General features: G+C 43.3%; 3 protein-coding genes across 5 annotated transcripts in view; all 3 read right to left on the bottom strand.

Annotated features, from left to right (window-relative positions):
* The window catches only part of LOC110330931 (BTB/POZ domain-containing protein 8), a 71,156-nt gene extending 63,612 nt beyond the window's left edge, over positions 1-7,544 (bottom strand). For both annotated transcript variants that reach the window (XM_029545196.1, XM_021211240.2), the window contains exon 1: positions 7,384-7,544. In XM_029545196.1, coding sequence (XP_029401056.1) covers positions 7,384-7,532 — 149 coding nt within the window. In that variant the 5' untranslated portion in view covers positions 7,533-7,544. The remainder of the gene's footprint in view (positions 1-7,383) is intronic.
* A 3,105-nt stretch (positions 7,545-10,649) lies between these two features.
* LOC110330910 (lysophosphatidylcholine acyltransferase 2B) lies at positions 10,650-14,095 on the bottom strand. 2 transcript variants are annotated; one of them, XM_021211220.1, is made up of 2 exons: positions 13,687-14,095; positions 10,650-13,017 (listed from the first exon to the last, which is right to left on the bottom strand). In XM_021211220.1, exon 2 carries the CDS (start codon positions 12,896-12,898, stop codon positions 11,348-11,350), a length of 1,551 nt encoding a protein of 516 aa, XP_021066879.1. In that variant the 5' UTR covers positions 12,899-13,017; positions 13,687-14,095; the 3' UTR covers positions 10,650-11,347. The 2 variants fall into 2 exon arrangements, with proteins under 2 accessions (XP_021066879.1, XP_029401150.1); XM_029545290.1 differs by lacking the exon at positions 13,687-14,095 and having other exon boundaries at positions 11,348-12,149; positions 12,270-12,926.
* A 1,659-nt stretch (positions 14,096-15,754) lies between these two features.
* Ephx4 (epoxide hydrolase 4) overlaps positions 15,755-24,678 on the bottom strand; it is a 29,837-nt gene continuing 20,913 nt past the window's right edge. Inside the window, exons 6-7 of the mRNA XM_021211221.1 lie at positions 19,082-19,230; positions 15,755-16,126 (exon numbers count right to left, since the gene is read on the bottom strand). Of these exons, the coding sequence (XP_021066880.1) occupies positions 15,898-16,126; positions 19,082-19,230 (378 nt within the window). The 3' untranslated portion in view covers positions 15,755-15,897. The remainder of the gene's footprint in view (positions 16,127-19,081; positions 19,231-24,678) is intronic.

The raw sequence follows: 24,678 nt of genomic DNA, 5'->3' as shown, positions 1-24,678 counted from the left end.
AGCCATCTCTGGCCTTGGTCCTGGGCTCTACAAGAAAGCAGACCTAGCAAGTCATGGGCAGCAAGCCAGGAAGCAGCACCCTCTACAGCCTCTCCATCAGCGCCTGCCTCTAGGTCCCTGGCCTGTTTGATTTCCTGTCCTGACTTCCTTCAGTAAGGGACAGCAATGTGGAAGTGTAAGCTCAATAAACCCTTTTGTTCCCAACTTGCTTTTTGGTCATTGTGTTCCACTGCAGCAAAAGAAACCCTAAGACAGCTGCTCACATTGATTTTTCTTTAAAATGTACCTTCTTAAGTTTTATTAATGAACTAATTGTTCAAAAATCATTCTAAAACTGAACCAAAACTGTAAACAGTCAACACAACATCAGACAATGCAGATCAGAAGTAGTAACTTTGCTCTGTTAATGACCAAGTCTAAAGTGCAGCCTGGGGTATCAAGGGTGTGACACTTTGCCCTTTCCCATTCCCACCCAAAGGAATCAATCAATCATGTTCTCATCTATCATTCAAACAACAGGCTCAGGAGGTAAACCCGTTTGAATCCCTAGTGTATACACATAGTTATGGCAAAGCCCACTGATTACATGTTTATATAAACTGAAAAATAGAAAATAACAGAAAATTTCATAATCTATTCATTCACTTCTTCGTACTTGTATTTCTGCTCTCTACCTACTTAAAATACTTTATTTCACTATGCCAAATCACCAGTATCATCAAGGTATGGGTTCTCAGAGGATTTCAGTGTTGCAGGATATAATTGGCAATCACATCGATGGACCACAGAAGGATCATGTACTGGTAAAGATATCCATTACAGTGAAAGCTTGGCAAACTGCCCGAGACACTGACTCCCCTAAGGGCAGGCTAATGGCTCCTCTCTCAGTCCCATTACACAAGGTCCACGCCTCTATTACAGCATTTCTGTCATTGCATCATTATTATTTTTATGCGTCTCTCCCGACTAGATAATGAATTCCCAAAGGGCAAAAACAATGTGTCATTAGTATACAGAAAGAGTATCTGCTTGTCCACAGATCCATTTTATGCTAAAGAAAACAAATGCTTCAGAGAGCAGAAGCTTTTGAAACCTTGCAAATACGTTTTGGGTTGGTCAGGGTTTTTTGTTTTTTTTTTTTTTTTTTTTTTTTTTTTTGCAGATTGTTTTTGAAGGTAACTATATTAAAGTTTTAGGAAACTTACTTAAGTGCCACAGTGCTGTGCTGAGCCTCACGGATCACCATGCAGATACAGCCGTCCTACTAGGGGGCTCCTGCTGAGGCCAGCCTTTTTTGTTTCGTTGTTTTATTGAGATGTTTCTGTGTAGCCCTGGCTGCCGTAGAACTCAGATCTGGAACTCTATAGATCAGGCTGACCAGGAACCCACAGATCTGCCTACCTCTGCCTCCTGAGTGCTGGGATCAAAGGTGTACACCACCAATGTCCAGCTCAAGGCCTGAATCTTCTAATGTGGCAAGTTCCCAGGAGAAAAAAAATCTGACATTTAGGTAACTTTACAGGAGAACCTTCTTGTCCGCATAAATATGTTACAAATCCAAACCTGGCAGTTTTCTCTAGACATACATACCTGCCATACATTTTGATTTACACATTAGGCATATTATCTATGATAAAAATAGAGCAATACAATAATATACTACAATCAAACTTATCCAAAATTTAACAACAAAAATGTGTTGTGTTCTCAAAATTTTGCTGAAAACTCAAATTATATACCCAATTTGTCCTCTCTCCCACCCAGCGCCTCTGCTGACCCCACTACCCCTTCTAAAGGAAGGAAGGAAGCATTCAGACTGACAGCCAGCTATGGGTACAAGCCCTGCATATCAGACGCCCTGCGTTTGATCCCCACATGCCTGGAATTTCAGACACAGCAGAAACTGAAGCTGGAGAATCAGAACTTGAAGCTTACACTAGGCCTCTTTTAGCTGGGCCCACCTGGTTTACATTAGATTCCTTCCAAACAGCAAAAGTAGATTCAGGAGTAGCCAAACAGCAATGGGAAGTCCTGTCCATAACAGATAACCAGAGTGTGTGTTTGGGGGGGTGGGGGGGATTGTATGTGTTCTTTGTTTTATAAAACCACTTGTATCAGGTGCAAGTGTATCTTGCATTTTCTTTTCTTTTCTTTTTTAATGAAGTGCCTTTTTTTAAAGATTTATTTATTTATTATATGTAAGTACACTGTAGCTATCTTCAGACACTCCAGAAGAGGGAGTCAGATCTTGTTAAGGATGGTCGTGAGCCACCATGTGGTTGCTGGGATTTGAACTCTGCACCTTTGGAAGAGCAGCTGGGTGCTCTTACCTGCTGAGCCATCTCACCAGCCCTTGCATTTTCTTTAAGTTAAAAATCTTAAACATTAAGGAGTGCTTCCTGGCTCACCCAATAGTGAAAGCTGGAGAAAAAGCAGACTGGGGCAAAGGCCCAGTGTTGCAAAAGCTCAGCTTACTTCTGTCTTTCTCTTTGCCTTCTACTGTTCTGGCCTGCCCTGCCTATTTTATATTGCTGCAACAGTATACCACAGGCAAGATGTTTACAAGGAACGAGTTTATTGGCTTGCAGGTCTACAGGCAACTTCTGATCTCAAGGTTCTAACATCTGGTAAGGGGCCTCCATGCTTTATCGAATGGTGGAAGGTAAGAGGACAAGCAAGGCCAAAAGAGGGCCAATCTTTTGCATGGTGTGTGTGTGTGTGTGTGTGTGTGTGTGTGTGTGTGTGTGTGTGTGTGTGTGTACCCATCCATGCAGATCAAAGGCTGATGTCAAGTGTCTTCCTTAATAACCCTCTACATTTTTACTTTAAGACAGGATCTTCCACTGAACCTGAAACTGCCTCATTTGGTTAGGCTGGCTGGCCAACAAACCCCTAAAATCATCCTGTCTGCCTTCCAAGTGCTGAGATTACAGTGTAGACCACCATGCCCAGCTTTTATGGGAGGTTCTTGGGTACTGAATTCTGACCTTCATGCTTCAACAGCAAGCACTTTACTGAGTCATCTCCCTAGCCCCAAATTCGCTCTTTAATTAGGAAGCCGGTTTCACCCACAAGAATGGATCATTCAAGGCCTAATCACAATTTAAGGACCCACTGACAGTTAATAACAAATCAATGACAGTTATAAATTCCAGATTGAACTTTGAAAACGGCAAATATTCAAATCATAGCATAACCTATATAAAGCACTTCAGACTCCTATTGAAGTTCAGTTACCACTAAGCATTTTGTAAATATGACCTATGTACTAAGAACATAAAGACCACTAAAGACTAAAACATAATGCTTGCCCCCTGGAGTTTTAAGCACAGTAGAGAAAGACAGATCTGAAAACTAAAAGGCTTAATACATTCAACAGCAAATACACTCCTTGACCCTGACCCTCAACCACCCCAGACAGACACCACACAAGACTACAAGATATGTTGGGTAACCAGACGGAAGCAAGTTGTCCTCTTGAGAGGCTCTACTTAGCAGCTGACTCAGGCAGATACAGACACCCATGGCCAAACAGTGGATGGAGCTTGGGGACTCTTCAGGAAGAATAGGAAGGAAGATTGTGGGCCGTGAAGGGGATAGGAACTCCACAGGAAAACCAACAGAGTAAACTAACCAGGACCTTTGGGGCTCTCAGAATCTGAACCACCAAACAAAGAACATACATGGGCTGGACCTAGGCCTCCGCACATATGTAACAGATGTGCAGGCTTGGTCTTCATGTGGGTCCTAAATAACTGGAGCAGGGGCTATCCCAAAAGCCTATATGAGGGATATGCTCTATTATCTGGGCTGCCTTGGCTGGCCTCAGTGAGATTGGAAGCACCTAGCCTTGCAGAGACTTGAAGTGTCAGCATGGGGGTATATGCAGAAGGCCTCAACCAGCTCAGAGAAGAAGCGGGGATAGATGGGGAAAGGATTGTTGGAGGGCGTGACTGGAAGGAGGCACTGGGTGGGATGTAAAGTGAATAAGTAAAAAAAAAAAAAAAGAAAAAAAAACAAATTAAAAATATGTTTACTAAGTGTGATCTTTAAGGACGTTTTAGCATTGGTTCCTGGCTTTGCTCCTTACAACAAAGTACCAACTGATCCATAGGGTGCTTCGGGTGTGGTATAGAGCAAGAGGCTTTTAAAAGTGAATACCACATCCTGGTATCTGACTCTGCAGTTGCAGACATGAAGGTGAAAAAGAGGCAAAGAACTTATACAGACCCTAAAAGAGGAGAGTCAACAAACAGTCTGAGACACAGGCAAATTGGTCTTTTAGCTATCGGCCATTAGCTGGGTAAAGTGGGACTTGAAGTGAAGAGGACAAACCACCTTACAGTACAAACGGATGATGCCAGGAGCCTGAGCCAGGTGGGGTCCATGGTGACAGAAAGGATGAAATGAAAACACGTGTGGGTAGTAACTGGAGTTGGTTGGATGTAGGAGGGAAGGTGAACAATCTTTGGTCTGGATAGATAACTGGGCTCTGGTGATGCCACCAACCCTTCATCTGTACTTGCTTGTCCGAGCTCTCTTCAGCTCATCTCTTCAGATGTATGTCTAGTTGACGTCAGGACACAGCCTCCCGAATACTCATATATACTTCTTTTTCAACTGTCCTAGGATTTGGAGCTGTTCCCTGTTCTTCCCTGTCTCAGCTCGCCCACATATATTCACTCAACAACCCTGTAACTTTTCCATTCCCAGTGCCAGCATGTAGCCCTCAGCTACCATAAAATCTCTTACCTGGCTTGTTTGTTTCTAACTTCTCTTTTCCCAGAGTCAAGATCTCAATGTTAATTCTGGCTGTTTGTTTGTTTGTTTTTAGAAACACCAACAGTTCTCTGAACTACCTTCAGAATCCATCCCAAATATTTAAGTACACAAAGACTGCCCTATTATAATCTACAGTTTTAACCTATCTACCTTCACATGCTGTCATGTTGTCTGCCACAACCACAAATATCTTCAAGATAAAACAATCTGCCTTAGTTAGGACTAATGGTGCTGTGGTGAAACACCACAAACAAAGCAGCTTGGGGAAGAAAGGGGGTTTACTTTACTCAGTGCTGTGGATTAAAAAGCAGTGAGCACAGAACTCAACCAGGACAGGAACCCAGAAGCAGGAGCTGATGCACAGGGCACAGAAGGGAACTGCTTGCTGGCTTGCTCAGCCTTTCTCATACAGTGCAGGACCACCAGCTGGGGTGGCACCACCCACAATGGGCGGGTCCCTCCCCAATCAATAATTAAGAAAATGTTTACAGCTGGATCTTGGGGAGGCATTTTCTCAATTGAGTTTCTTTTCTATGACTCTAGCTTGTGTCAGATTACCTAAAACTAACCAGGACAGAGTCAAATCTATTTATATGACCTTTGTTTTTATCATAAATCTCAATACTTTAATCTCATCTGAAATTGATTATATACCAAGCTGACGTTAACTTCACGTGCTAGTTAAGCAAGGTAACTTCTGCGGAGAAACTGTATGATAAACCAGGTAGCAAGTGGTACCTTTAAGAATACACAACCCCCAGAAGAAATATTGAGATAATATACTTTCCCTCCCCAGAAGCCCATCCTTCAGTGCAACCACTTGCCCCATGATGCATGATGACATTGTGACAGAGCAAGGCAGCACAGAGGCTCCTCCATTTCGTATTCTTGCTGAGGCCATTTCAGGTTTAACAAACATTTGGCCTCCTTGATAGAGAATCCCACAAAAAAATTAACAAACTCTTATTGTAGGAATCCAAGATCAACAGATTCCAGCTAATTTAGCTTTTTTTGTTAAACTGCCTACTGTGCAGACCTCCCCTCCAGCTAACTGCTCAAGTTCTGTTACAGTGTTTACTTGTGCAAAATTCCCCCTGCAGCTGCACAATACAGGGGTAGTGGCTTTAAAAGCCCCTCACCTAAATGCTTGGGACTACACTTAGGTCCCAGCCATTAGGAACAAATACTTTCAATTGGCTATAAACTGTGTCTGAGTAGTCACCGCTGGCAAATGAGCTCCTCTAACAGCAGAAACCTGCCTACTTTTCTGAGTCTTAACTCAAAGCATAAGTTCTTCTTTTCCTTCTTTCTATCCTTTTCTTTTAGACACTGGCCCATACACTCTGGACTTTCTCACTGTTCTTTGGAAATACCTCACACATTACACAGCACCTGCCTTCCACTGGAGAGCCTAATAGCTTATACCTGATATAAAAGGCATGGCTTTCTCTTCCCCATGCTTCCAGGCAGCTGATAAGATATGTAGCTTACCCAATGATTCTGTTTTTAAAATCATTTTATTAATGAGACTATGAAGAAGAGAACCTCAGCTTTTTCCGATAAACATATGAGCCCAACGTGAAGATCCCCAAATTTCCACAGCTATTCACAGTAAGATTTGAAGAATAAAGCCAGGTGTGGTGGCAGATGCCTCTAATGACAGGCAGAGGCAGGCTGATCTGTGATCTTGGTCTACAGAGTGAGTTCCAGAACAGTCTGGGCTACATTGAGAAAAAACAACCCAAAAAACAAAACAATGAAACCCAAATAAACAAAAGAAAGTTTTCTTACAGTAAGAGAGAAATGATTCGGAGGTTAGCAGCACATACTGCTCTTGCAGAGGATCTGCGTTTGGTTCTCATCACCCACACTATTATAGAAATAATACGCATTCCCAGTAAGAAATCTCTCCCGCACTTATCACGAGTCTGGGTATGACTAATTGATGCCTAAGGAAGAGCTGGCCTTGAATAAATTTGTACTAACTTATATACACACCTTAGGAAATGCATTTTCATATATGCTGTCATCTTTAAATCGAGTTCCAGCCCCAGTCTGCACTTTGAACAATTTAAATAGAGACAGGAGTCTACAAGTCTGACCACTTGGGTGGATGGGAGGTTTGCACAGCAGAGGTATTGCGCGAATTATTTTCAGTACACCAGTATGTGTTTCTCCCACTAGTTGATGGCCGGGTTCATCTTGCCCACCTGTCAGAATTACGCCTTCCCTGCTAAGAGCATAGAGGAATTAATGGTAACTGTGCCCCTGAGCTGCCCCGTTAGAGGCACACTGTTCGATCCTTCATGTAAACACTCGTTTTCCTAATTGAATAATTTTTCTTACAACTTTTTAAAGACATGGTATGCGTTTCAGGGTCTGGACGCAGCCTGAACTCAGCAACAGCCACTGCTGGTGTGTGTTTAAAAAAACAAACAAACAAACAAAAAAAAAAAACTGGTTGCTACGCATCGTGTAGTCTAATTTTTGTCCTCCTTCTGAGTGCCGGGACACCGGTTCCTTGGGTCGGGAGGGAGGCGCCCAGCGGCGAGACTGCAGCGAGGCGGGGAGGGAGTGAGCAACGCTGCTCCCGCCTCCTACCTGAGCACGTCGCGGCTGAGCTGCTCCGACACCACCGCCTTCAGCCGGCGCCGCTCCCCGGGCCCCTTCCTGGGCAGCCCCTTCCTGCCAAGCCCCGGGGACCTCAGAAGGCCCGCCGGGGCAGCGCCTCCCGCTCCACAGTGGGCCATGGCAGCCGCAGAGCCCCGGTGCCAAGCCGCGCGGGACCGGGACGGGGGCGTTCCCGAGCCCAGCAGCGCGCAGCCGAGTCCGCCCCGGAAGGGAAGGTCCCGCCCCACCTAGTTTGCAGCCGGTCCCTAAACGCCGCGGACCAGGCCCGCGCGCACCTAGGAATCAAAGCCCGCAGCCACGTGACCGGGCGCTGCTGCGCAGGCGCACTCGCTCTGTTTACATCGGCCTGCTGGCGACCTCCTAATCTCCCTGAAGGGAAGGTCCCCAGAGCTGTAATCTGTTCTTTCTTCTTACTGGTTGGTGTTAGTCAACCATTTAATGGGTGTTATGGAGAAGTGACTTGAAATCAATGCGAGTAGCCTTTGTATGTGTTCTTCCTGGGGTGTCTGCATCCTCTGTCCTCTTTATGAAAGATGGGGTTTGAGGGTAGGATGGGGAGGGGGGAATCACCAGTTTTCCAGTAGTGAGTGTTAATGTCCTGAGCAAGGAGGTAAATAGGCATAGTTGGTATAGCACAAGTTATACTTTAGTATGCTAAGGGTCATCACACAAGGTTCACACCCTAAATTTCTATGGTCCTAAGGCCATCTACCTAAAGCTGCTTAACTGGGTGATGTATCTTAGCTGAAGGTTATGTAAGGGTCCATGATTCAACAAAAAATGATACCTAGGACTCAAATAGTATGTAAACACAAAGAGTGTTTTATTCTGCAGAAGTCCAGCATGCTGGGGTCTCCCATTACCAAGACAGAGACTGTCAAGTGTTCCCACGCATGCCTGATTTAAAGCACATTGGGGGATTCTGGGTTAGGTGACCTTCATCTTGCTCCATCTCTAAGGATATTCCGTTACCGAGGTGTGGGGACTGGAAACTGTTGCTGACCCATTGCCCTTGCTTCAGGCCACGTGGCTGGGCTGCTTCTGACGGCAGGGCAGTTTCTGACTAGCTGCCCGACGCCAGGTTTTTGGTTTTTTGTTTTTTCGTTTCGTTTTGTTTTGTTTTCTAGTAACTGACTTGCCTGGATTTGCCCAGTTCTTAGGCCTAGTCTCCTGGACTGCCAGTTTGAAGCCTGTCATGGAGTCAGCCTGTCTCAGACTACTCTTACAGTAGTCTTTGATTTGAGGGTCAGGATCCTGGGAAAGACTCCCCAGACACAGGGCAGATCATCGCTCCAGAAGTGGATAGCAGAGCATTGCTCTTAGTCTCTGTTTATATTCTATCTACTGGCGTCAGCGGGATTCTAGGCCTGCTGTCTAGTGGCGCCACTAAGCTTTGGTTATCAGGTGCAGCCTTGAGTGCAGTGGAATTCCTGGCTAAGCTATTTTTACAAATCTAAAATGCATGCTTTTTTTTTTGTTATGCTCATTACACCTAGAGCTTAGCTTTGAGGAATAAATGATTTGGATTAAGAAAATGTGAAGGTTAACCCTCTCAGGATTCACAGCTTCCTGTTTTCATGCCTAACTCCACTGCCCCATCCAGTTTCATATCACAACTATTAAGTTATCTGCCCATTTTTTTGAGGGCTTCCCCACCCCAATAGTCCTTCTTAGGTTGTAAAGCTTTTATAGTATTCTAAGTCGAGTGTATGGCTCTAAAGACTCCAGGCTAGGACCTGCTTTTATTAATGCAAATGTGCAATGTGTCAGGTCCAAATGAAATTTCATCTCTCCAAATTCTGGTGGTTAGACAAAATCCAGCATTCCTTGGGAACTTGTGAAGCCAATCCCCTTCTACCAAAGGATCTATCTGTGGTGTGTGTTAGCATACCAAAGTTCGTGCTGGCCTCCAGGCTCCCTCATTATCACAAGTACCCGTTACACATTTCAGAGTTCATGTCAGCATGCAGCCTTTCTTGCCTCCTCCACAACAGTAAATGTCTCCAGCTCATGGGCTTACCCTGTTCTCTTTATGATCCTGCTATTTTGGCTAAGCTCCTCCCCCCTCTTTCCCTCACTCCCTTCTTCCCTTCTTCCTCTCCTTCCTCCCTCTGCTCTTCTATCTGTCTATCTATCTATCTATCTATCTATCTATCTATCTATCTATCTATCTATCTATCTTATCTATCTACTATCTATCTCAGTCATCTGTCTATCTATCTATCTATCTATCTATCTATCTATCTATCTATCTATCTCTGCTCTGTTTCTGCTTCTCTCAAGGCCAGTTCGTCTGCTAATCATGTTCAGCCTACCCCCCCCCCCCGCTCTAGACTCTTCCAGATGCCTCTAGCTGTTCTCTCCCACATTTCTACAATAAAAACCTTCCCCTTAACCATACCATGTCATCCATTTATAAAGTGTTCTTATTTCTGCACCCTACCTCCATATATATTTTCCCAATTCCATGCATTTACATGCAAATTATGTCATTTCTTTTTTTTCTTTACAACTAAATAAATTTCCATTATGTATTGTCAGGTCCAAAGGGTACCCTAAAACACCCCAAAGGGGAGGCGCCTGGCTTGGTCCAAAATTGAGTCTAAGCTCAGCTCAAGCTAGACTGTAGAAATATTTCTGTCACTTAGATTAAATATTTCTCAGGAAGTTGTGAACTAGATTCCTTGTATGCCAAAAAGGAGTCACTTCCATTGCCTCTGGTAGAAATGACATATATAATTCCCTATTGGCATACATCTGTGGGATCCCAATCAGCAGATCAAAATCCATGCTAGCGTCTAGGCTCCTACAGTTCCCTATTCACAAGCACCTGGTGTAAATGTCAGTGTCCACGCTAGCCTTCAAGTCCTACTTATCCCTGACGACCTCTCTTCCTCTTAACCACTTCTTCCTGTCAGCTTCCAGGCTACTGCAGCTCACAGGCTTCCCCCCTCCGGATACCCATCCATTCTCTCTATAATGATAGACATAGAGACTCATTCCACTTCCTAGCTATTGTGAGTAGAGCAGCACCAAGCATGGTTGAGCAAGTGTCTCTATCGTACAATATAGAATCCTTTTGATGCCTTCTAAAGATGTTTTCTCTCAATGAAAGAAAGAAATGTCAGAAATCCTAGGGAGTCCCAGTAGAGAGACATTATATGATACCTGGAAAATCAGGGTCCCCTTCTTGGAGTTCTTAATTTCATGTTAAAATAATTTAAGAATGAAAACAGGAGTTTGAGGACAGTTTATTATCAATGAAAAGGAAAACCCCAGTGCAAGATGTAAATCTTTTTAAGTCTAAGTCTGTTTGCTAGGTTTTAAAGCCATGTTTCTGCTTCTTATTTTCTGGGTGGATGGGACTATGGGCATATGCCATTGTACCCAATGAACATTATCTTAAGGGAGGGAAAGGCATTATAATTCCTCAAGCATATTTTAAATATAATATTTGTGTTGGTTAGCTTCTGTCAACATGACACAAGCTAGGACCATTTGAGAAGAAAGGACCACAACTGAAGAATTGTCTCCATCAGACCAGCCTGTGGACAAGTCTGTGGTACATTTTCTTGAATACTGATTGATGTGAGAGGGCTTAGCTCACAGTGAATGGTGCCTTCCCTGGACAAATGGTCCTGGGTTGTATAAGAAAGTATGTTGAGTGAGCCACAGGGAGCAAACCAGTAAGCAGCACCCACCCCTCCATGGTTCCCATCTCTACTTCTGTTTGAGTGCTTGGCCTGGATTTCCTCAAGGATGGAAGCCCTTACCTCCCCAAATTTCTTTTTCCAAGACAGTATCCATGTTACTTAGAGTAAAAACCACTGCATTTTTCCTCAAAGGATAATTTTTATTTAGTTCATCATTTCCACCTAAAAGTTCTTTTCCTGTTTCCAAGGATGCCTTGAATATCTTAATATTAGGGAAATGTTCAGACTTCTCCTGGTAATGAGTATATATAGGCTGCCTGGAGGTCTAAGTATGAATGAAATAATTTGGCATATGCTGGATGCTTCAGGGCAAACCTCCTAAAAGTTTTGTATGAAACCTGATCTGAATCCTTGCCAGCCATCTGCTGGAAGAGTGTGGAAACATCTAGGTCTGGCACCCCGAAAGCTGCCTGAAGCATGGTTGTCAACTCCCGTTCTGTTACACAACCGTCCGCATCAAGATCAAAAAGTTTAAATGACATTTGCAGAATCTTCTCCGTGTTGGATGGGTTGCACAGGACAGTTAGACCTATCACATACTCTCGGAAGTCTATGGTGCCATCCTGATTCCTGTCAAAGAGGGAAAAAAGCTGTCTCAAGGGCTCTGAAATTGGGAGTTTTAAATAACGTGAGAACTCTTCAATTCCGATCTTGCCTCCTTTTGAGGAGACCGCAAACGAAGCGTATTTGTCCAAAAGCTTGTGGATATTGTCCCAATCTAATTTCAATTTCTGACTGATTTTTGTAAATTCCACCAAGCCAGCTTCCATGGGTAGTTGAAGTGTACCAGCAGAAATCATAAGTTTACAGTCTTCCAAACTGTGATCTGTTACAGGCAGTTTCAAAGCATTTGCCATCTTGATTCGGACTGTGTTGGCAAAAAGGATGGGGTCTTTCTTTTCTTCTTCACTTGGGATATAAACAGGCATGAACTCGACTTCCACTCTAGTGAAGGGCTGACTCAGAGTAAGCATACATACCTGGAAGCCTGAGAACCCATTCCAAGTCCAGGTCACTGTGTCCAGGGTGTTGGGGTACCTAAGCAGCACTGGTTGCACAGGGACACCTGGAGAGAAGGCTCCTAGTTTAAAAGTGACGAGACAGGAGCGGTTGGTGCACAATCCTTCCGGAAAAATCAGAATCTGCGGCCACTTCATTTTAGGTTTCACTCGTGTGAGGATTTCATTCCGGGTGGTCTTTCTAGAATTCGGGTCTTCTCGTTTCACAAGCACGGGCTGAGTTACCAGGATGCATTTCCCAACCAATGGGACCCTCACAAGCTGATTATCAGAGACCACCGAAGGGAGCCCCGCCACAACAACGGCGATTGCATCAAAGAAGGTGGAGTGTGGTGCGGCGACAAAGATGGGGGCCTCCTCTCTGGTTGCCCTTTTCCCTTTGACTTTAACCAGGAACCCAGCAAAAAAGAACCCCAAACGAAACAAGAATATCAGGGCCAACTTTATCAGATGTTTCCTCCATCTCCTTATGGGTTTGGTAGGTTGAGTGGGCAAGTTAATGGTAGAGAGTACCGCCACTGGCCAGAGAAGGATGAGGAGGAAGACAATGCAGGACACCCGCATGGGTACCAGAACAGTCCCCAGGATGATGGTGCAGGCCCAGCGCCAAGCACTCAGGTGAGTGTTGAGAGTGAAGGGACTGTCCACTGCCGGAGGATATAAGGACTTGTTCACCTCCTGTGCAGTCCTGCTGTCCCACACCTCCACCTCTGTGGAGTCTATGGTATCTCTGTGCTGGGTCTGATGAGCCATGAAGCCTGCTTCTCAGCGTTATGGCTATTCCTTTCTCCACATCCAAGGGCTATTTCCGTGTTTGCATGTAATTAGCATCCTTACAGCCAATTGTTGGTTAATAGGAAATGATGCACTACCTTTAAAATTAGGGGGAAAAAATCCACAGGAGAATTAGAGTCTCATCAAGAGAACAATCACGGTGTGCTGTTGGTTTTGGTCATATATATGGTTAGCAACTTTTCACATAACAATTTCTGGTATTAGATTACTCCTATGTACTTACTAAGGAGATATGAATTTCAAACTTAAGTGGCAATGCCAGTAAAGTTTTCTGTGGGCTGCAGTGAGAGCTAACTTGTGAACTTCATCTGCTGTCCATACAGATTGATTTCTTTGCTGATTCATTCTCTTTATGCCAAGACATGTAAGAAAGGGCACCTTAGGAACTTATGAGCCCTTTTCCATACACAGAAATGTATGGAGAATAGATTTTAAGAGAGGAAGAGGTGGAGAAGAGAGAGTGATAGGCTCTGTGACTGGAGAGAAGAAATTGGTAGAGAAAGAAGGGAAGGGCAAAGGGGGTGGGAGAGAGCCACTGAGGAGGAGGAGGAGTGAGAAGAGAACACATGTCCCTGTGAGATGCAAAACATGAATCTTTTTTTTAAAAAAAAAAAATAGGGTACATTAATTCTAATAGGCCTGAACTGACTATAGCATGTGGGGCTTGTACTGTTAAGATTAGTGTACATGAACCAGTCAACATTCTAAACTGAAAAGAAACTTGACTAAAATAAGATCTACTTAACTGTGTCAGCACAGTCTCCAGGACGATTCCTCGAGACATCATAGTGCCAGTTAGTGTAAACTAGGCTCTCTTCTAGATCTGGGAACACTCGCCATCCTCACCATGCTGCACGGAGGATCCCAGCTGTGTTCACTCACTGGTAATCTGAATTCCTTTCCCCGAAATGATAGAGATTGTTTAGGTCCCCGAGTTCACATCTATTGACACGCATCAGATTAGCCCTACTACAAGACGAGCTATGGGTACCAAAGCTTGGTAAGCAGGATGGATCTTCTTGGAAGGTCTCTTCCAGGTGCCAACATTACACAAGGGGAATTGGCAAAGTTACGCGCTAAAACTTGTGCTCACATCTTTAAGTTGGCAATACTCCCTACAGTGCATGTTTGTTACAAGACTCTGAGACTCCAGTCTACGGTTGTAAACAATTGAGCTTTTATTGTGCTTAGAGGTTACTATGGCACAATGAGAATTCTGAGGACACTCCACATTCTCCTTCACTATGAGAACTGTCTGTAATGCAGGAAATGTCACAAAGGTGCCGTGACTTTCCAGGTTACTAATTGCCTCTTTTGCCAGAGAGGATATCCCAAGACAGTGGACAGCCCTGAGCAGAGCAGCACTAATCCCTTCTGTGACTTGTTATACAATGCACCTTCCTACTCCCTCAGCTTTCCTTAATTGTATCCTATAGATGCTTTTTTTTTTTTTTTTTTTTTTGGTTTTTTGAGACAGGGTTTCTCTGTATAGCCCTGGCTGTCCTGGAACTCACTTTGTAGACCAGGCTGGCCTTGAACTCAGAAATCCACCTGCCTCTGCCTCCCAAGTGCTGGGATTAAAGGCGTGCGCCACCACGCCCGGCTCTGTAGATGCTTCTTAAGAAACAGTTCTCACACCATCTTTTATGCTCTCTGGGCCAGATGTGGAGTAATATTTGACTATAACATTGTATTGTACTAGTCAGTCTCTGACCCTCATCCATGGTCTTAGTTACCTGTGGTCCACCAGGGTTTAAAAATATGAACTGAAAAACATCACAGAAATGATGTGTGTTTTAAGTTTTACAGCAGTCTAAGCAGTGTGATAACATCTCCTCTGTTCAGCTTCATCCCACCTGGGGATGCAAATCATCTCTGTCCAGGAGAGCAGGGCTGCATGTGCCTTCCTCTATCCACTCAACTTTCAGATAGACTTGATGTGCATCACTTGTGCAAAATAAAATCCATATATTGCTCAGTATTATTTAATCTCACCCACTAATGGCCCCCAAATGCCTAAGAGAAGCCATAAGTACTACTTTTAATTAAAAAGGTAGAGATTTCCCAGGAGGAATGAAAGAAAAAGTGTACTGTGAAAAGAGAGAAAAAGAATGGTGCTAATTTGATCATCACAGTTCAGACTGAAAGAATCACAGCCACACTACACGGTAAGGGCTTGGTGAAGACGGGAAAGGCGTCTATCATACAGGGTTTGGGTCATCTGCAGTGTGGAGTCTGCTAAAGGTCTTGGGACTGGATTTGCTCATAAGAAAATTGTCTGCATGCCTACAGTTCAGCAGTCCGACAATGTACATCAGCTTTAAAAAATTATATCTTGCCCTGTAAAACTTGAATTCTAGTGTTCAAAGGAATTATAGTATCAATTTCTTACTGTACTGTAGGGGAAAAAAGGTATTTTCTTGCTTGGTTGATGTAGCACATGTTTCAAATATAGTTTAATCATTCATCATAAATAGAACGTAAGATCCATTCCCTGAAAGGCTCAACTGGCCAAGTTATTCAGATTCCTTTATAGATTATAAAGCCATGGAAGTTGAAGATGGAATTTTTGATGGCTAGAAAATATAGCAGAAACAATGTTTTAACAATAAAATTAAAATGTTTGCCATCGCAGTTCCGCCTTTTATATTGTGGCCCAGCTCATGAGTGTTTGTAAAGGATACCAGATGTTAACAGGATAAAGGAAACCAGGAGCCAAATATGAGCTATCTTCCCAGGTACCTTTGAACAACTGTGCATTTTAAGGCAGATGTTTTTCTGTGCAAATACAATGAAAAAGAAATACACCGATTTTTTTTTCAGTACCACGTGTCACTATATTTATTTATAATCAAGCATATTAAAACAGGTATTTTCTCTAATAAAACATAAGTTGAGGAACACGTTTTTAAGGGGTTTTTCGAAATTCCATGGAAGACTCCCTGTGGAAGATAAAGTCAGTCTCTCCTGGTTTCTTCCTTCAGGAATGCCCATATCAGTCCATTCACTATGTCAGGCTGGTCTTGCTGAAGCCAGTGGCTACCTTCTGACAAAATGGTGAGTCTGAAATAGTTTTTAACATAAATCTTTGTGACCTCAGCCATCTCTACCTCCATAAACGCATCTTCCTCTCCCCACAGAAGCAGTGTTGGGGTGGTCACCATATGATGTTTGAGAGGCAGACAGCTGCAAAATCAAAACACATTGGCTTGAGAACCATTGGGGACGTTCTTAGCATTCATGAAGGTTACACATTCCTCAAAGAGGATAGCACTATCTCTCCCTAAAGGGCTGAAAATGGTCCTTGGGAGGGTAGAAGAGCCTCACCCTGAGGCAGGGTGAATCTGGAGGAAATGTGTTTAAAAGCTCCCTTGGGAGGTGGTACTGAAAAATAATTGTGAAGCACTGCATTGGGCACTAAGGCTGTCCCAACATGCTGATTGTGTCAGTGACCATAATCACAGTACTCAAGATGCAAAAGCCATCCCTGCAAGTTCAAGGCTAGCCTGGGCTACACAGAATTTCAGGACAGGATGGGCCAGAATTGAGACCCTATGTGAAAACATGAATAAACCCCTAAAGAAGGAAAATGAAAAAGGAATCTAATAGTTCCAATCCAATAAAACCCAAGTCAGCTCATCATCAAGCAGCACTTCACAACCACTTTCAATAAAGAACCAACTTAGGCTCGAGCTCCAGGTGAAAAGCAGAGCAGGTAGCCTGCACTACAGTCTGCAGAGTCAGGGCAGGAGGGCCTCTTGGGTCTCCTGACTGGCCAGCCTGGGGTAATTGTCAAGCCCTTGCTTCCCGGTAAGAAACTATCTTAGTAAGCAAGGTGCATGGCTGCTGAGTGATGGCTCCCTGGGTAGTCCTCAGCACGCACCCACATGCATACACACCTATACACACTCACACACAAAACCAATCATATCTAGCTTTTATAAAACTGAAATTTGTCCAAGGTCAACCAAGGCTACACAATAAAACACTTCTAAATAAGAAAACAAAAGAACAAAACTCCAACCCAAACAAAGTCAAGAATTTGCCATTCACAGGCTCTGTATCTCCAAGAGTTCACAGTGCTTTCTCCTGGTGGTGCAAGTATTCCTAGTGAACAATTATAGTAAAAACAAACAAGCAAAAAACTTCAGAAAGGACAGAAATATAAGATTGCTTTTCCTCCTACAGCCACTTAAAACACGCTTTTCTGGGGGTGGGGGGGTCTTCCATCCTTGACTTTCTGGTCATGATTATAATCTCTATAACCTGGGACTGTGAGCTAAAACAAACCGTTTCCCCTCAAATGGCATGTATCAGAGTGTTCACATGACAGAAAAGACATTGACTTGCTGAATTTTTTGTTTGTTTAGACAAGATTTTACTGGGTAGCCCAGACTGGCCTTGAATTTATGATCCTCATAACCTCAGCCTTTCCAGTGTTGGTTGGCATCGCCATGCCTGGCTGCTGCCATTGTCTTGGTTACCTTAGTTCATGTTGGTTTCTTTGCCTCTCCTCTCTTTTTCTGATTCCTCTTGAATTGGTAGGCTTTTTTTTTTTTTAAATCCCCCATACTTGCTTTAAGATGCTAAAAATATTCGACTGTTATTTTCCCTGGCGCCACACTCTTCCTGTCCTCCCAACTGTACTTCTGCCACACCAGCCCCACCTGTGCTGCATAAAGTCACACCCCCATCTTCCCACACAGCTGTAGTCCCTGCCGTTTCCCTTTCCAGCCCACTGCCTTGTGTTTCTTCCAAAGTCTTTCTGTATGTTTGTAACCATGGGTTCATGCCTGTAGTTATTTACTTAGTGTCTGTTTCCTCTGCCAAGGTTTGTGAGCTGGGGATCCTCGTCTTGCTCAACATTGTACCTCGAGTGCCGACAGCCCAGGACATGTCATGCTCTTATGCATGTTTCCTGAGTGAGTTAATACATGATCATTACAATATAAGAAAAAACAATCTACTCAAAAGGAAAGAATAAGAGGCTAGAATTATGGATAAAACAAGCAATGGCCATATGAGGACCTTTCATTTCCCACTGTTCCATGTTTTAAATTTTCTATGAAAGAAACTTATTAATATTGGGTCTGGGGCTAGGGAGATGGCTCAGTGCTGGCTATACAACCATGAGGACCCAAGTTCAAGTTTACAGAACTCCTGCAAAGGCAAACAAGGACTGTAAACATCTGTAGTCCCAACACTCTTATGGAGAGAAGGGAGGCAGAAATAGGAGAGCCCCTGGAAGCTTGCTGGTCAGTTAGTTTGGGGTGTGTAGCAGAAAAACAAAAGAGACATTGCTTCAAACAAAGTGCTAGAAGGTGAAGGCTGACACCAAGTTGTCCTCTCTGAGTGCCACACAGTCACTGTGTAGTGTGAGCACATCACCATCACACACACACACACACACACACACACACACACACACACACACACATGTGTATACTCACATACACACATGCAGACACACACATGCAGACACACAAACACACACACATATGCACACACATGTGCAAATACACAGATACACACACATGCACACACACAGGTACACATATGCACAAGTTTGTGCACACACAGACACACATGCACACATATGCACTGACACATAAGCAGACACACACAGATACATATGCACACATGTGTGCACACACACATGCAAACATTCAGTCATGCACACACTCATATGCACATGTGTGTGCACACACACAGACACACAGATGCACAGGCACACACATATGCACATGTGTGCACACACAGAGACACAGAGACATACAGATGCACAGACAGACACACACACAGACAGACACACACACAGACAGACATGCACACAAATACACCCACACAGAAACACCCACAGAGATATACATGCACATGCATATGCACACACAGATATACACAGACACACAGATGCATATACATGCACACACAGAGAGACATGCACACATGCTTATGTACACACACATACAGACACATGCATATGCACAGGCACACAACACATACACACACAGAGAATATAATGTATCTGGGGGGGGGAATGTGTGTGACATTCTCAATAAGCAATAAACCTAATTTAAAATAATAAAGTATTATCTCTTTAGATTGAAGTATTTTACTTAACCTAAAAGAAATTATACTGACCTGAAAATGTTTCGATAATGGTTAATTGGACCACTTAGTGCTCCAGGCTGAGAAAAGACATAAACGTAAGCCTCTAGATCTTCTGTTGTCAGCTGGCGCCCTCTCCTTCCAATGCCAGTGCTCTGACTGGTGAACAGGTGCTTCAAGGCCTAATTAAGCAAAAGAGGATAATTTAAAGCTGAAAGTTGTCTGTTAATAAACTCTTACTTTAAAGGGGGCTGGGGACTGACAATGTAGTTCAATTGGTCGAGTACTTGACAGGCATTGCACAAAAACATGGTTTGAGCCCTAGTACTGCTTAAACTGAGCAGGGTAACACGTGCCTGTCATTCCAACACTTCGGAAGTAGAGTCAAGAGGATCAGAAGCCAAGATCATCTTTTCTACATACCAGTTCAGTCAAGGCCATGCTGGCATTCATGAGCCTCATCTCAAAAAATGGGGGAGATAGTATGTCAGCTGATGTCGGGGGGATGTGGTAGTTGATGTGGGGGGATGTGGGAGATATGGCAGATGACGTAAGAGATATGGTAGCTGATGTGGGGATATGGTAGTTGATGTGGGAGATATGGTAGTTGATGTGGGAGACATGGTAGTTGATGGGGGGATATGGTAGTTGATGTGGGGGATATGGTACCTGAGGTGGGGGACATGGTAGTTGATGTGGGGGATATGGTAGTTGATGTGGGGGATATGGTAGTTGATGTGGGAGATATGGTGGTTGATGGGGGGATATGATAGTTGATGTGGGAGATATGGTACCTGAGGTGGGGGACATGGTAGTTGATGTGGGGGATATGGTACCTGAGTTGGGGGACATGGTAGTTGATGTGGGGGATATGGTAGTTGATGTCGGGGATATGGTAGTTGATGTGGGGGATATGGTACCTGATGTGGGGGACATGNGGGGATATGGTAGTTGATGTGGGGGATATGGTACCTGATGTGGGGGACATGGTAGTTGATGTGGGGGATATGGTAGTTGATAGGCAGTGATAACTTGTAACTTTTGCTCTAGCTGAAGGTCTCATTGCTTATAGATGCAATCCACATTTCTGCTTTCCTAACTTCTTTTATTCTTCCTTTTTGATCCCTTTGTGTATTTCACCCCACTGAAAAGCATCCTATCTTGGTGCCTCTTCACATTCTGTACGACCCTGCTAGGCAATTCCCCTGCCAAACCCTTCCTTCATATTTCAGCTACTATTTAGTGACCAGAAAGATCCTCTTTCAAAGTTACTCAAGCCATAGTAGCAAACACTTTACCTCATAGCCCAGTTCATAACCTGGTTCCCAGCAGTTTTCTAAGTGAGAGTTTGAGGAGATGACCTCCTTACCACCTCTGCTGGTGTTTTCCAGTCAGTTTTGTCATTTGGCTTTAAAATCCAATTGCAAGCTTTCAAGTATCCCCAGTTATCTGCCCTTGTTTTATGGAGCACTGCTCTACACCATCATTTCCCAACACACAGACAAGCTGTTCAGAGCCATTGTCCTATTTGTTTAAAATGGGAGTCCTAGAGGCTCCCAAGATGGTTCAAAGGTAAAGGGACTTGCTGCCAAACCCAAAAACCTGGGTTCAACTCCCAGGATGCACATGGTATAGGAAGAGAACTGACCAGTGGAAATTCTTCCCTCACTTTCCAACCACCACACACAAGTAATAAAAATGGAATGGCTTTTCACATGTGAATCCTTCTACACAAAAATACATGTGCAAAAATGTGAAATGGTATACACATGAGGTGATTAATTATATTATTTGTAATTGAAAATGACCAGAAGAAACTCAGTGCCCATCAATTGAGTGCTTGTTGAATAAATTCTAGTTCAGTCACACTCTGGTGTACAGAGTGCTCTTGGTATCACATGTAAAAATAGAGACTATTTCTATATGTTTACCTGAAGTGATCACTAGGCTACATTACTGGGTGAAAAAAAAGAAAAAAATGAACAGAATACTAGAGTAGATACTAGTGTCTTCTGTCATTGTCCACTGGATATAAGGGTAAAGAATCACTTTATTGTAATAAACTCAAACATAAACGTGCTGTTGGCTAGATTAAGGTAGCCACTAAAACAAGCACTTACTCAACTTCAAACTATATATTTTGGTGAACTTCTACACAGTTACAATGGACATTCTGAAGTCCTGGAGTTTCAATTAAGTTTTTAGACACCCATTATCAATTGAATTTTTATGTACTTTTTCAAGAGAGAGAGAGAGAGAGAGAGAGAGAGAGAGAGAGAGAGAGAGAGAACTGAAAGAACTAGAAAAAATCATATTGAGTGAGGTAACCCAGACCCTGAAACACAAATGTCTCATGTTCTCTCTTATTGGAGGCTCCTAGCTCCAAATCATCAGATGTGAGCATATATCCTGTAGTAGCTATAGCAACAAGGAAAGGAAACCTGTACCATTGCTGGGATAGGGAGGTTACTGAGCAATAGAGAAGGGAATGGCAGGGTATATGTGATCTGATTGGGAAATGAAAAAGGACATGTTCTTTAGGGAGAGGAAGGGAGGTTGCTACAGAAGAAGGGGTAGATAAAATAACAGTAAGGATGTTTGGAAAAGATGCAAAAATACACTATTAACTATTTACCTAAAAAACCCACAATACATATAATCCTATGTATAAATAAATACATACATAACTGGATTTGAATTGACAGTGCTCCCTCTAAGAGACAAAGACCACCTCACAAGAAAACCCAATACCAGACATGAGAAGTCCACTTTCAAGGTCCTCTAAGTGATTCCCAAATTGCACAGGCTATTGCTATTGTTCTTGGTTGTCCCAAAGGGTGAAAGGTAAATCTTCAGTGCAGAAGACACCATGCACTTCAGAAATGGGATTCAGAGACATCCAGGCTGGAGCCTGACCTGAATACCCTTCCCCGAGGACCAGAAGGAACCATGCAAGGTTCCAAAGGAGAGAAGCCACCAGGAGTCCACCCAGCAATGATACCTATGAACCACACCAAGGATCAGGGGGACAAGCTAACACTAAGTAAGGGCGCAATAAAATCACTTACACCTGATGGTAACCAACTGCTCTCTAAGTGGACTTAAGACCTGTCCAACAAGGGGGACACCATGACTGGAAACACAAGTAACTCAGTGCTAGTGAAGTCATGGCTGTTAGAGGAGACAATACAACTTCTACTTTACTAAGTCAGCATAATCCCTAACAACAATCTATAAATATTTGTCCTTATGCTCGCAGGTAAGTATAGTCTTTGTGTCTTATCAAGGAAACTTCTCTTTGTGACAGACAGAAATCACTACAGAAAACTACAACCAATCAAGATGCAGAGTCATGGAGCCCAGTCCCAATGGACACATCTACAAAATGCTTCTACACCCAAGCCTCAGTGAACATTTCAGAAGAGGGGGCAGAAAGGTTTTAAGGGCCAGAGGCTCAGGGAGATCACTGTGAGACTGTCCCCTCCTCCTGTCAGAAGCTGCACCCACAAGTCTCACCAGCAAGACTGCCAGAACATGAGCTGACTCAGGATGATATCGATGGACACACCACAGCAGAGGGGAAAGAAAAACCCACGGGGCCTCAACTCTACAAAAGAACTCTAGGCAGCAGAGGAAAGCTGGGGACAGGAGAGGTGGCTGTCCCCAACAAAAAGCACACGAATCGGTTGTCCAGTGCCAGTTGCCAGTCCTGAAGACATACATACAATAATATTATATTGCTGAATAGCTTATGTACATGAATCTATATGTATATACACAAGTGGGAGTGAAAAGGAGGCCAAGGATTTAAAGGAGAGTAGAGAGAGGTGTACAGGAGATTTTCCAATGAGGAAAGGGAAGGGAGAAATATTATTAAATTATCATCTGAAAGAGAAAAATAACTATGACTTGGTTGAAATCAGAGAAGCAATTAACTTTATACCCCGTTTACGACTGCTGTGTCCTTCCTTGTTTATTATTTCTCCTCACGGTCTTACCCTTGATCTCCCCTTGAAATGGTAAATCACACGCACATTTACAACTGTTTACACAGACACACATATACATTATAGGCTACATTATGTCTTACAAAAAAAATAAAGAGATAGCCGGGTGTGGTGGTGCACGCCTTTAATCCCAGCACTCTGGAGGCAGAGGCAGGTGGATTTCTGAGTTCGAGGCCAGCCTGGTCTACAGAGTGAGTTCCAGGACAGCCAGGGCTACACAGAGAAACCCTGTCTCGAAAAAAAAAAAAAAGATAAACAACATTGAGTAAAATGGTCTCCTATGAGAAAGAGAGGGAGTGGGGTGGACAGACAGAGAAGGCAGACTGCTCTGAATATGCTCTGTTTAAGCCTGGTATGGAATGCTACAAATGTTTATGTAACATCAGAGAACTTAATCCTGCCTTACGTTTGTTTTGGAAATACAAGTAAGATTTCATGACTCATTTATTCTTTCTAAAAACTATACACAGATTTTGTGTGATGGAAACATCTAGAAATCCCATAACCATGATCACCTTGACATCCACAGTATGGTCTCTAAATACCATTTCCCACTAAAATGAATGACAGTTCCTTGAATAAATGAAAAAAAATTGATGCTTCCAGACTGTGACAGGAAGTAACAGATTCCCAAATAAAACATTAAATATTATCAGTTTAAGGTATTACACAATAATAAAATAGAAGCCAAGCAGCAGGGGCTCCCACTTCACTGGTATGGAATAATGTGGGCCTCAAAAACAATAATGACTAGTATTTATTGTCATATCAAATATATACTCATTACCTGAAACATTTATACTGTCATTTTGTACTTAAAAACCACCAAACAATGCAGTGGTGACTCACTCCTTTAATCCCAGCATTTGTGAGGCAAAGGCAGGATCTCTGTGAGTTCAAGGCCAGCCTGGACTACAGAGGGAGTTCCAAGACAGCCAGGGCTACACAGAGAAACCCTGTTCCAAAATAAATAAATAAATAAATAAATAAATAAATAAATAAATAAATAAATAAAATAATAAAAACAAACCCACCAAACAGAAGATGTACTAAAATATCCCAGCTGATCAAAAGCAGAAAGAATGATGGAATTGGAAAAATCACCATTTTGCATATTGTGCTGAAATAATAAACCTTGTATCAACATAAACCTGGCACAGTGCCAGGAAACCGTAGCTGTGCTTACAGCTCAGGAGCCCACTATAACTAAAATGGACACAGCCAGACACAACCAGTTTAACTGAGAGGACTCATGAGGAAATAATTGTATCCCCTTTTGAAAATTCTTGTCAAGTTAAACCCCAATTAAGCCTCTAGACATCTGTAACACAGGGAAAGCCTGAGCACCACACTGAAGGAGCCAGTGAGCAAGTGTGAGGCAACCTAGTTGCTTCAACTTCATTTGCTTGTTAGTTTATCAAGACAGCATCTGGCTGGTCTGGCACTCACTGTGTAGGCCAGGCTAGATTCAAATTTGTGGCAATCTCTGCCTCTGCCTCTCTGCCTCCTCTCTGCCTCTCTGCCTCCTCTCTGCCTCTCTGCCTCTCTGCCTCCTCTCTGCCTCTCTGCCTCCTCTCTGCCTCTCTGCCTCTCTGCCTCCTCTCTGCCTCCTCTCTGCCTCCT

This window comes from Mus pahari, chromosome 13 (assembly GCF_900095145.1).
Source record: "Mus pahari chromosome 13, PAHARI_EIJ_v1.1, whole genome shotgun sequence".
In the NCBI taxonomy this organism is placed as follows: domain Eukaryota; kingdom Metazoa; phylum Chordata; class Mammalia; order Rodentia; family Muridae; genus Mus; species Mus pahari.
The sequence above is the reverse complement of the archived record's forward strand: the minus strand, read 5'-3'. Positions and strand labels throughout refer to the sequence as shown.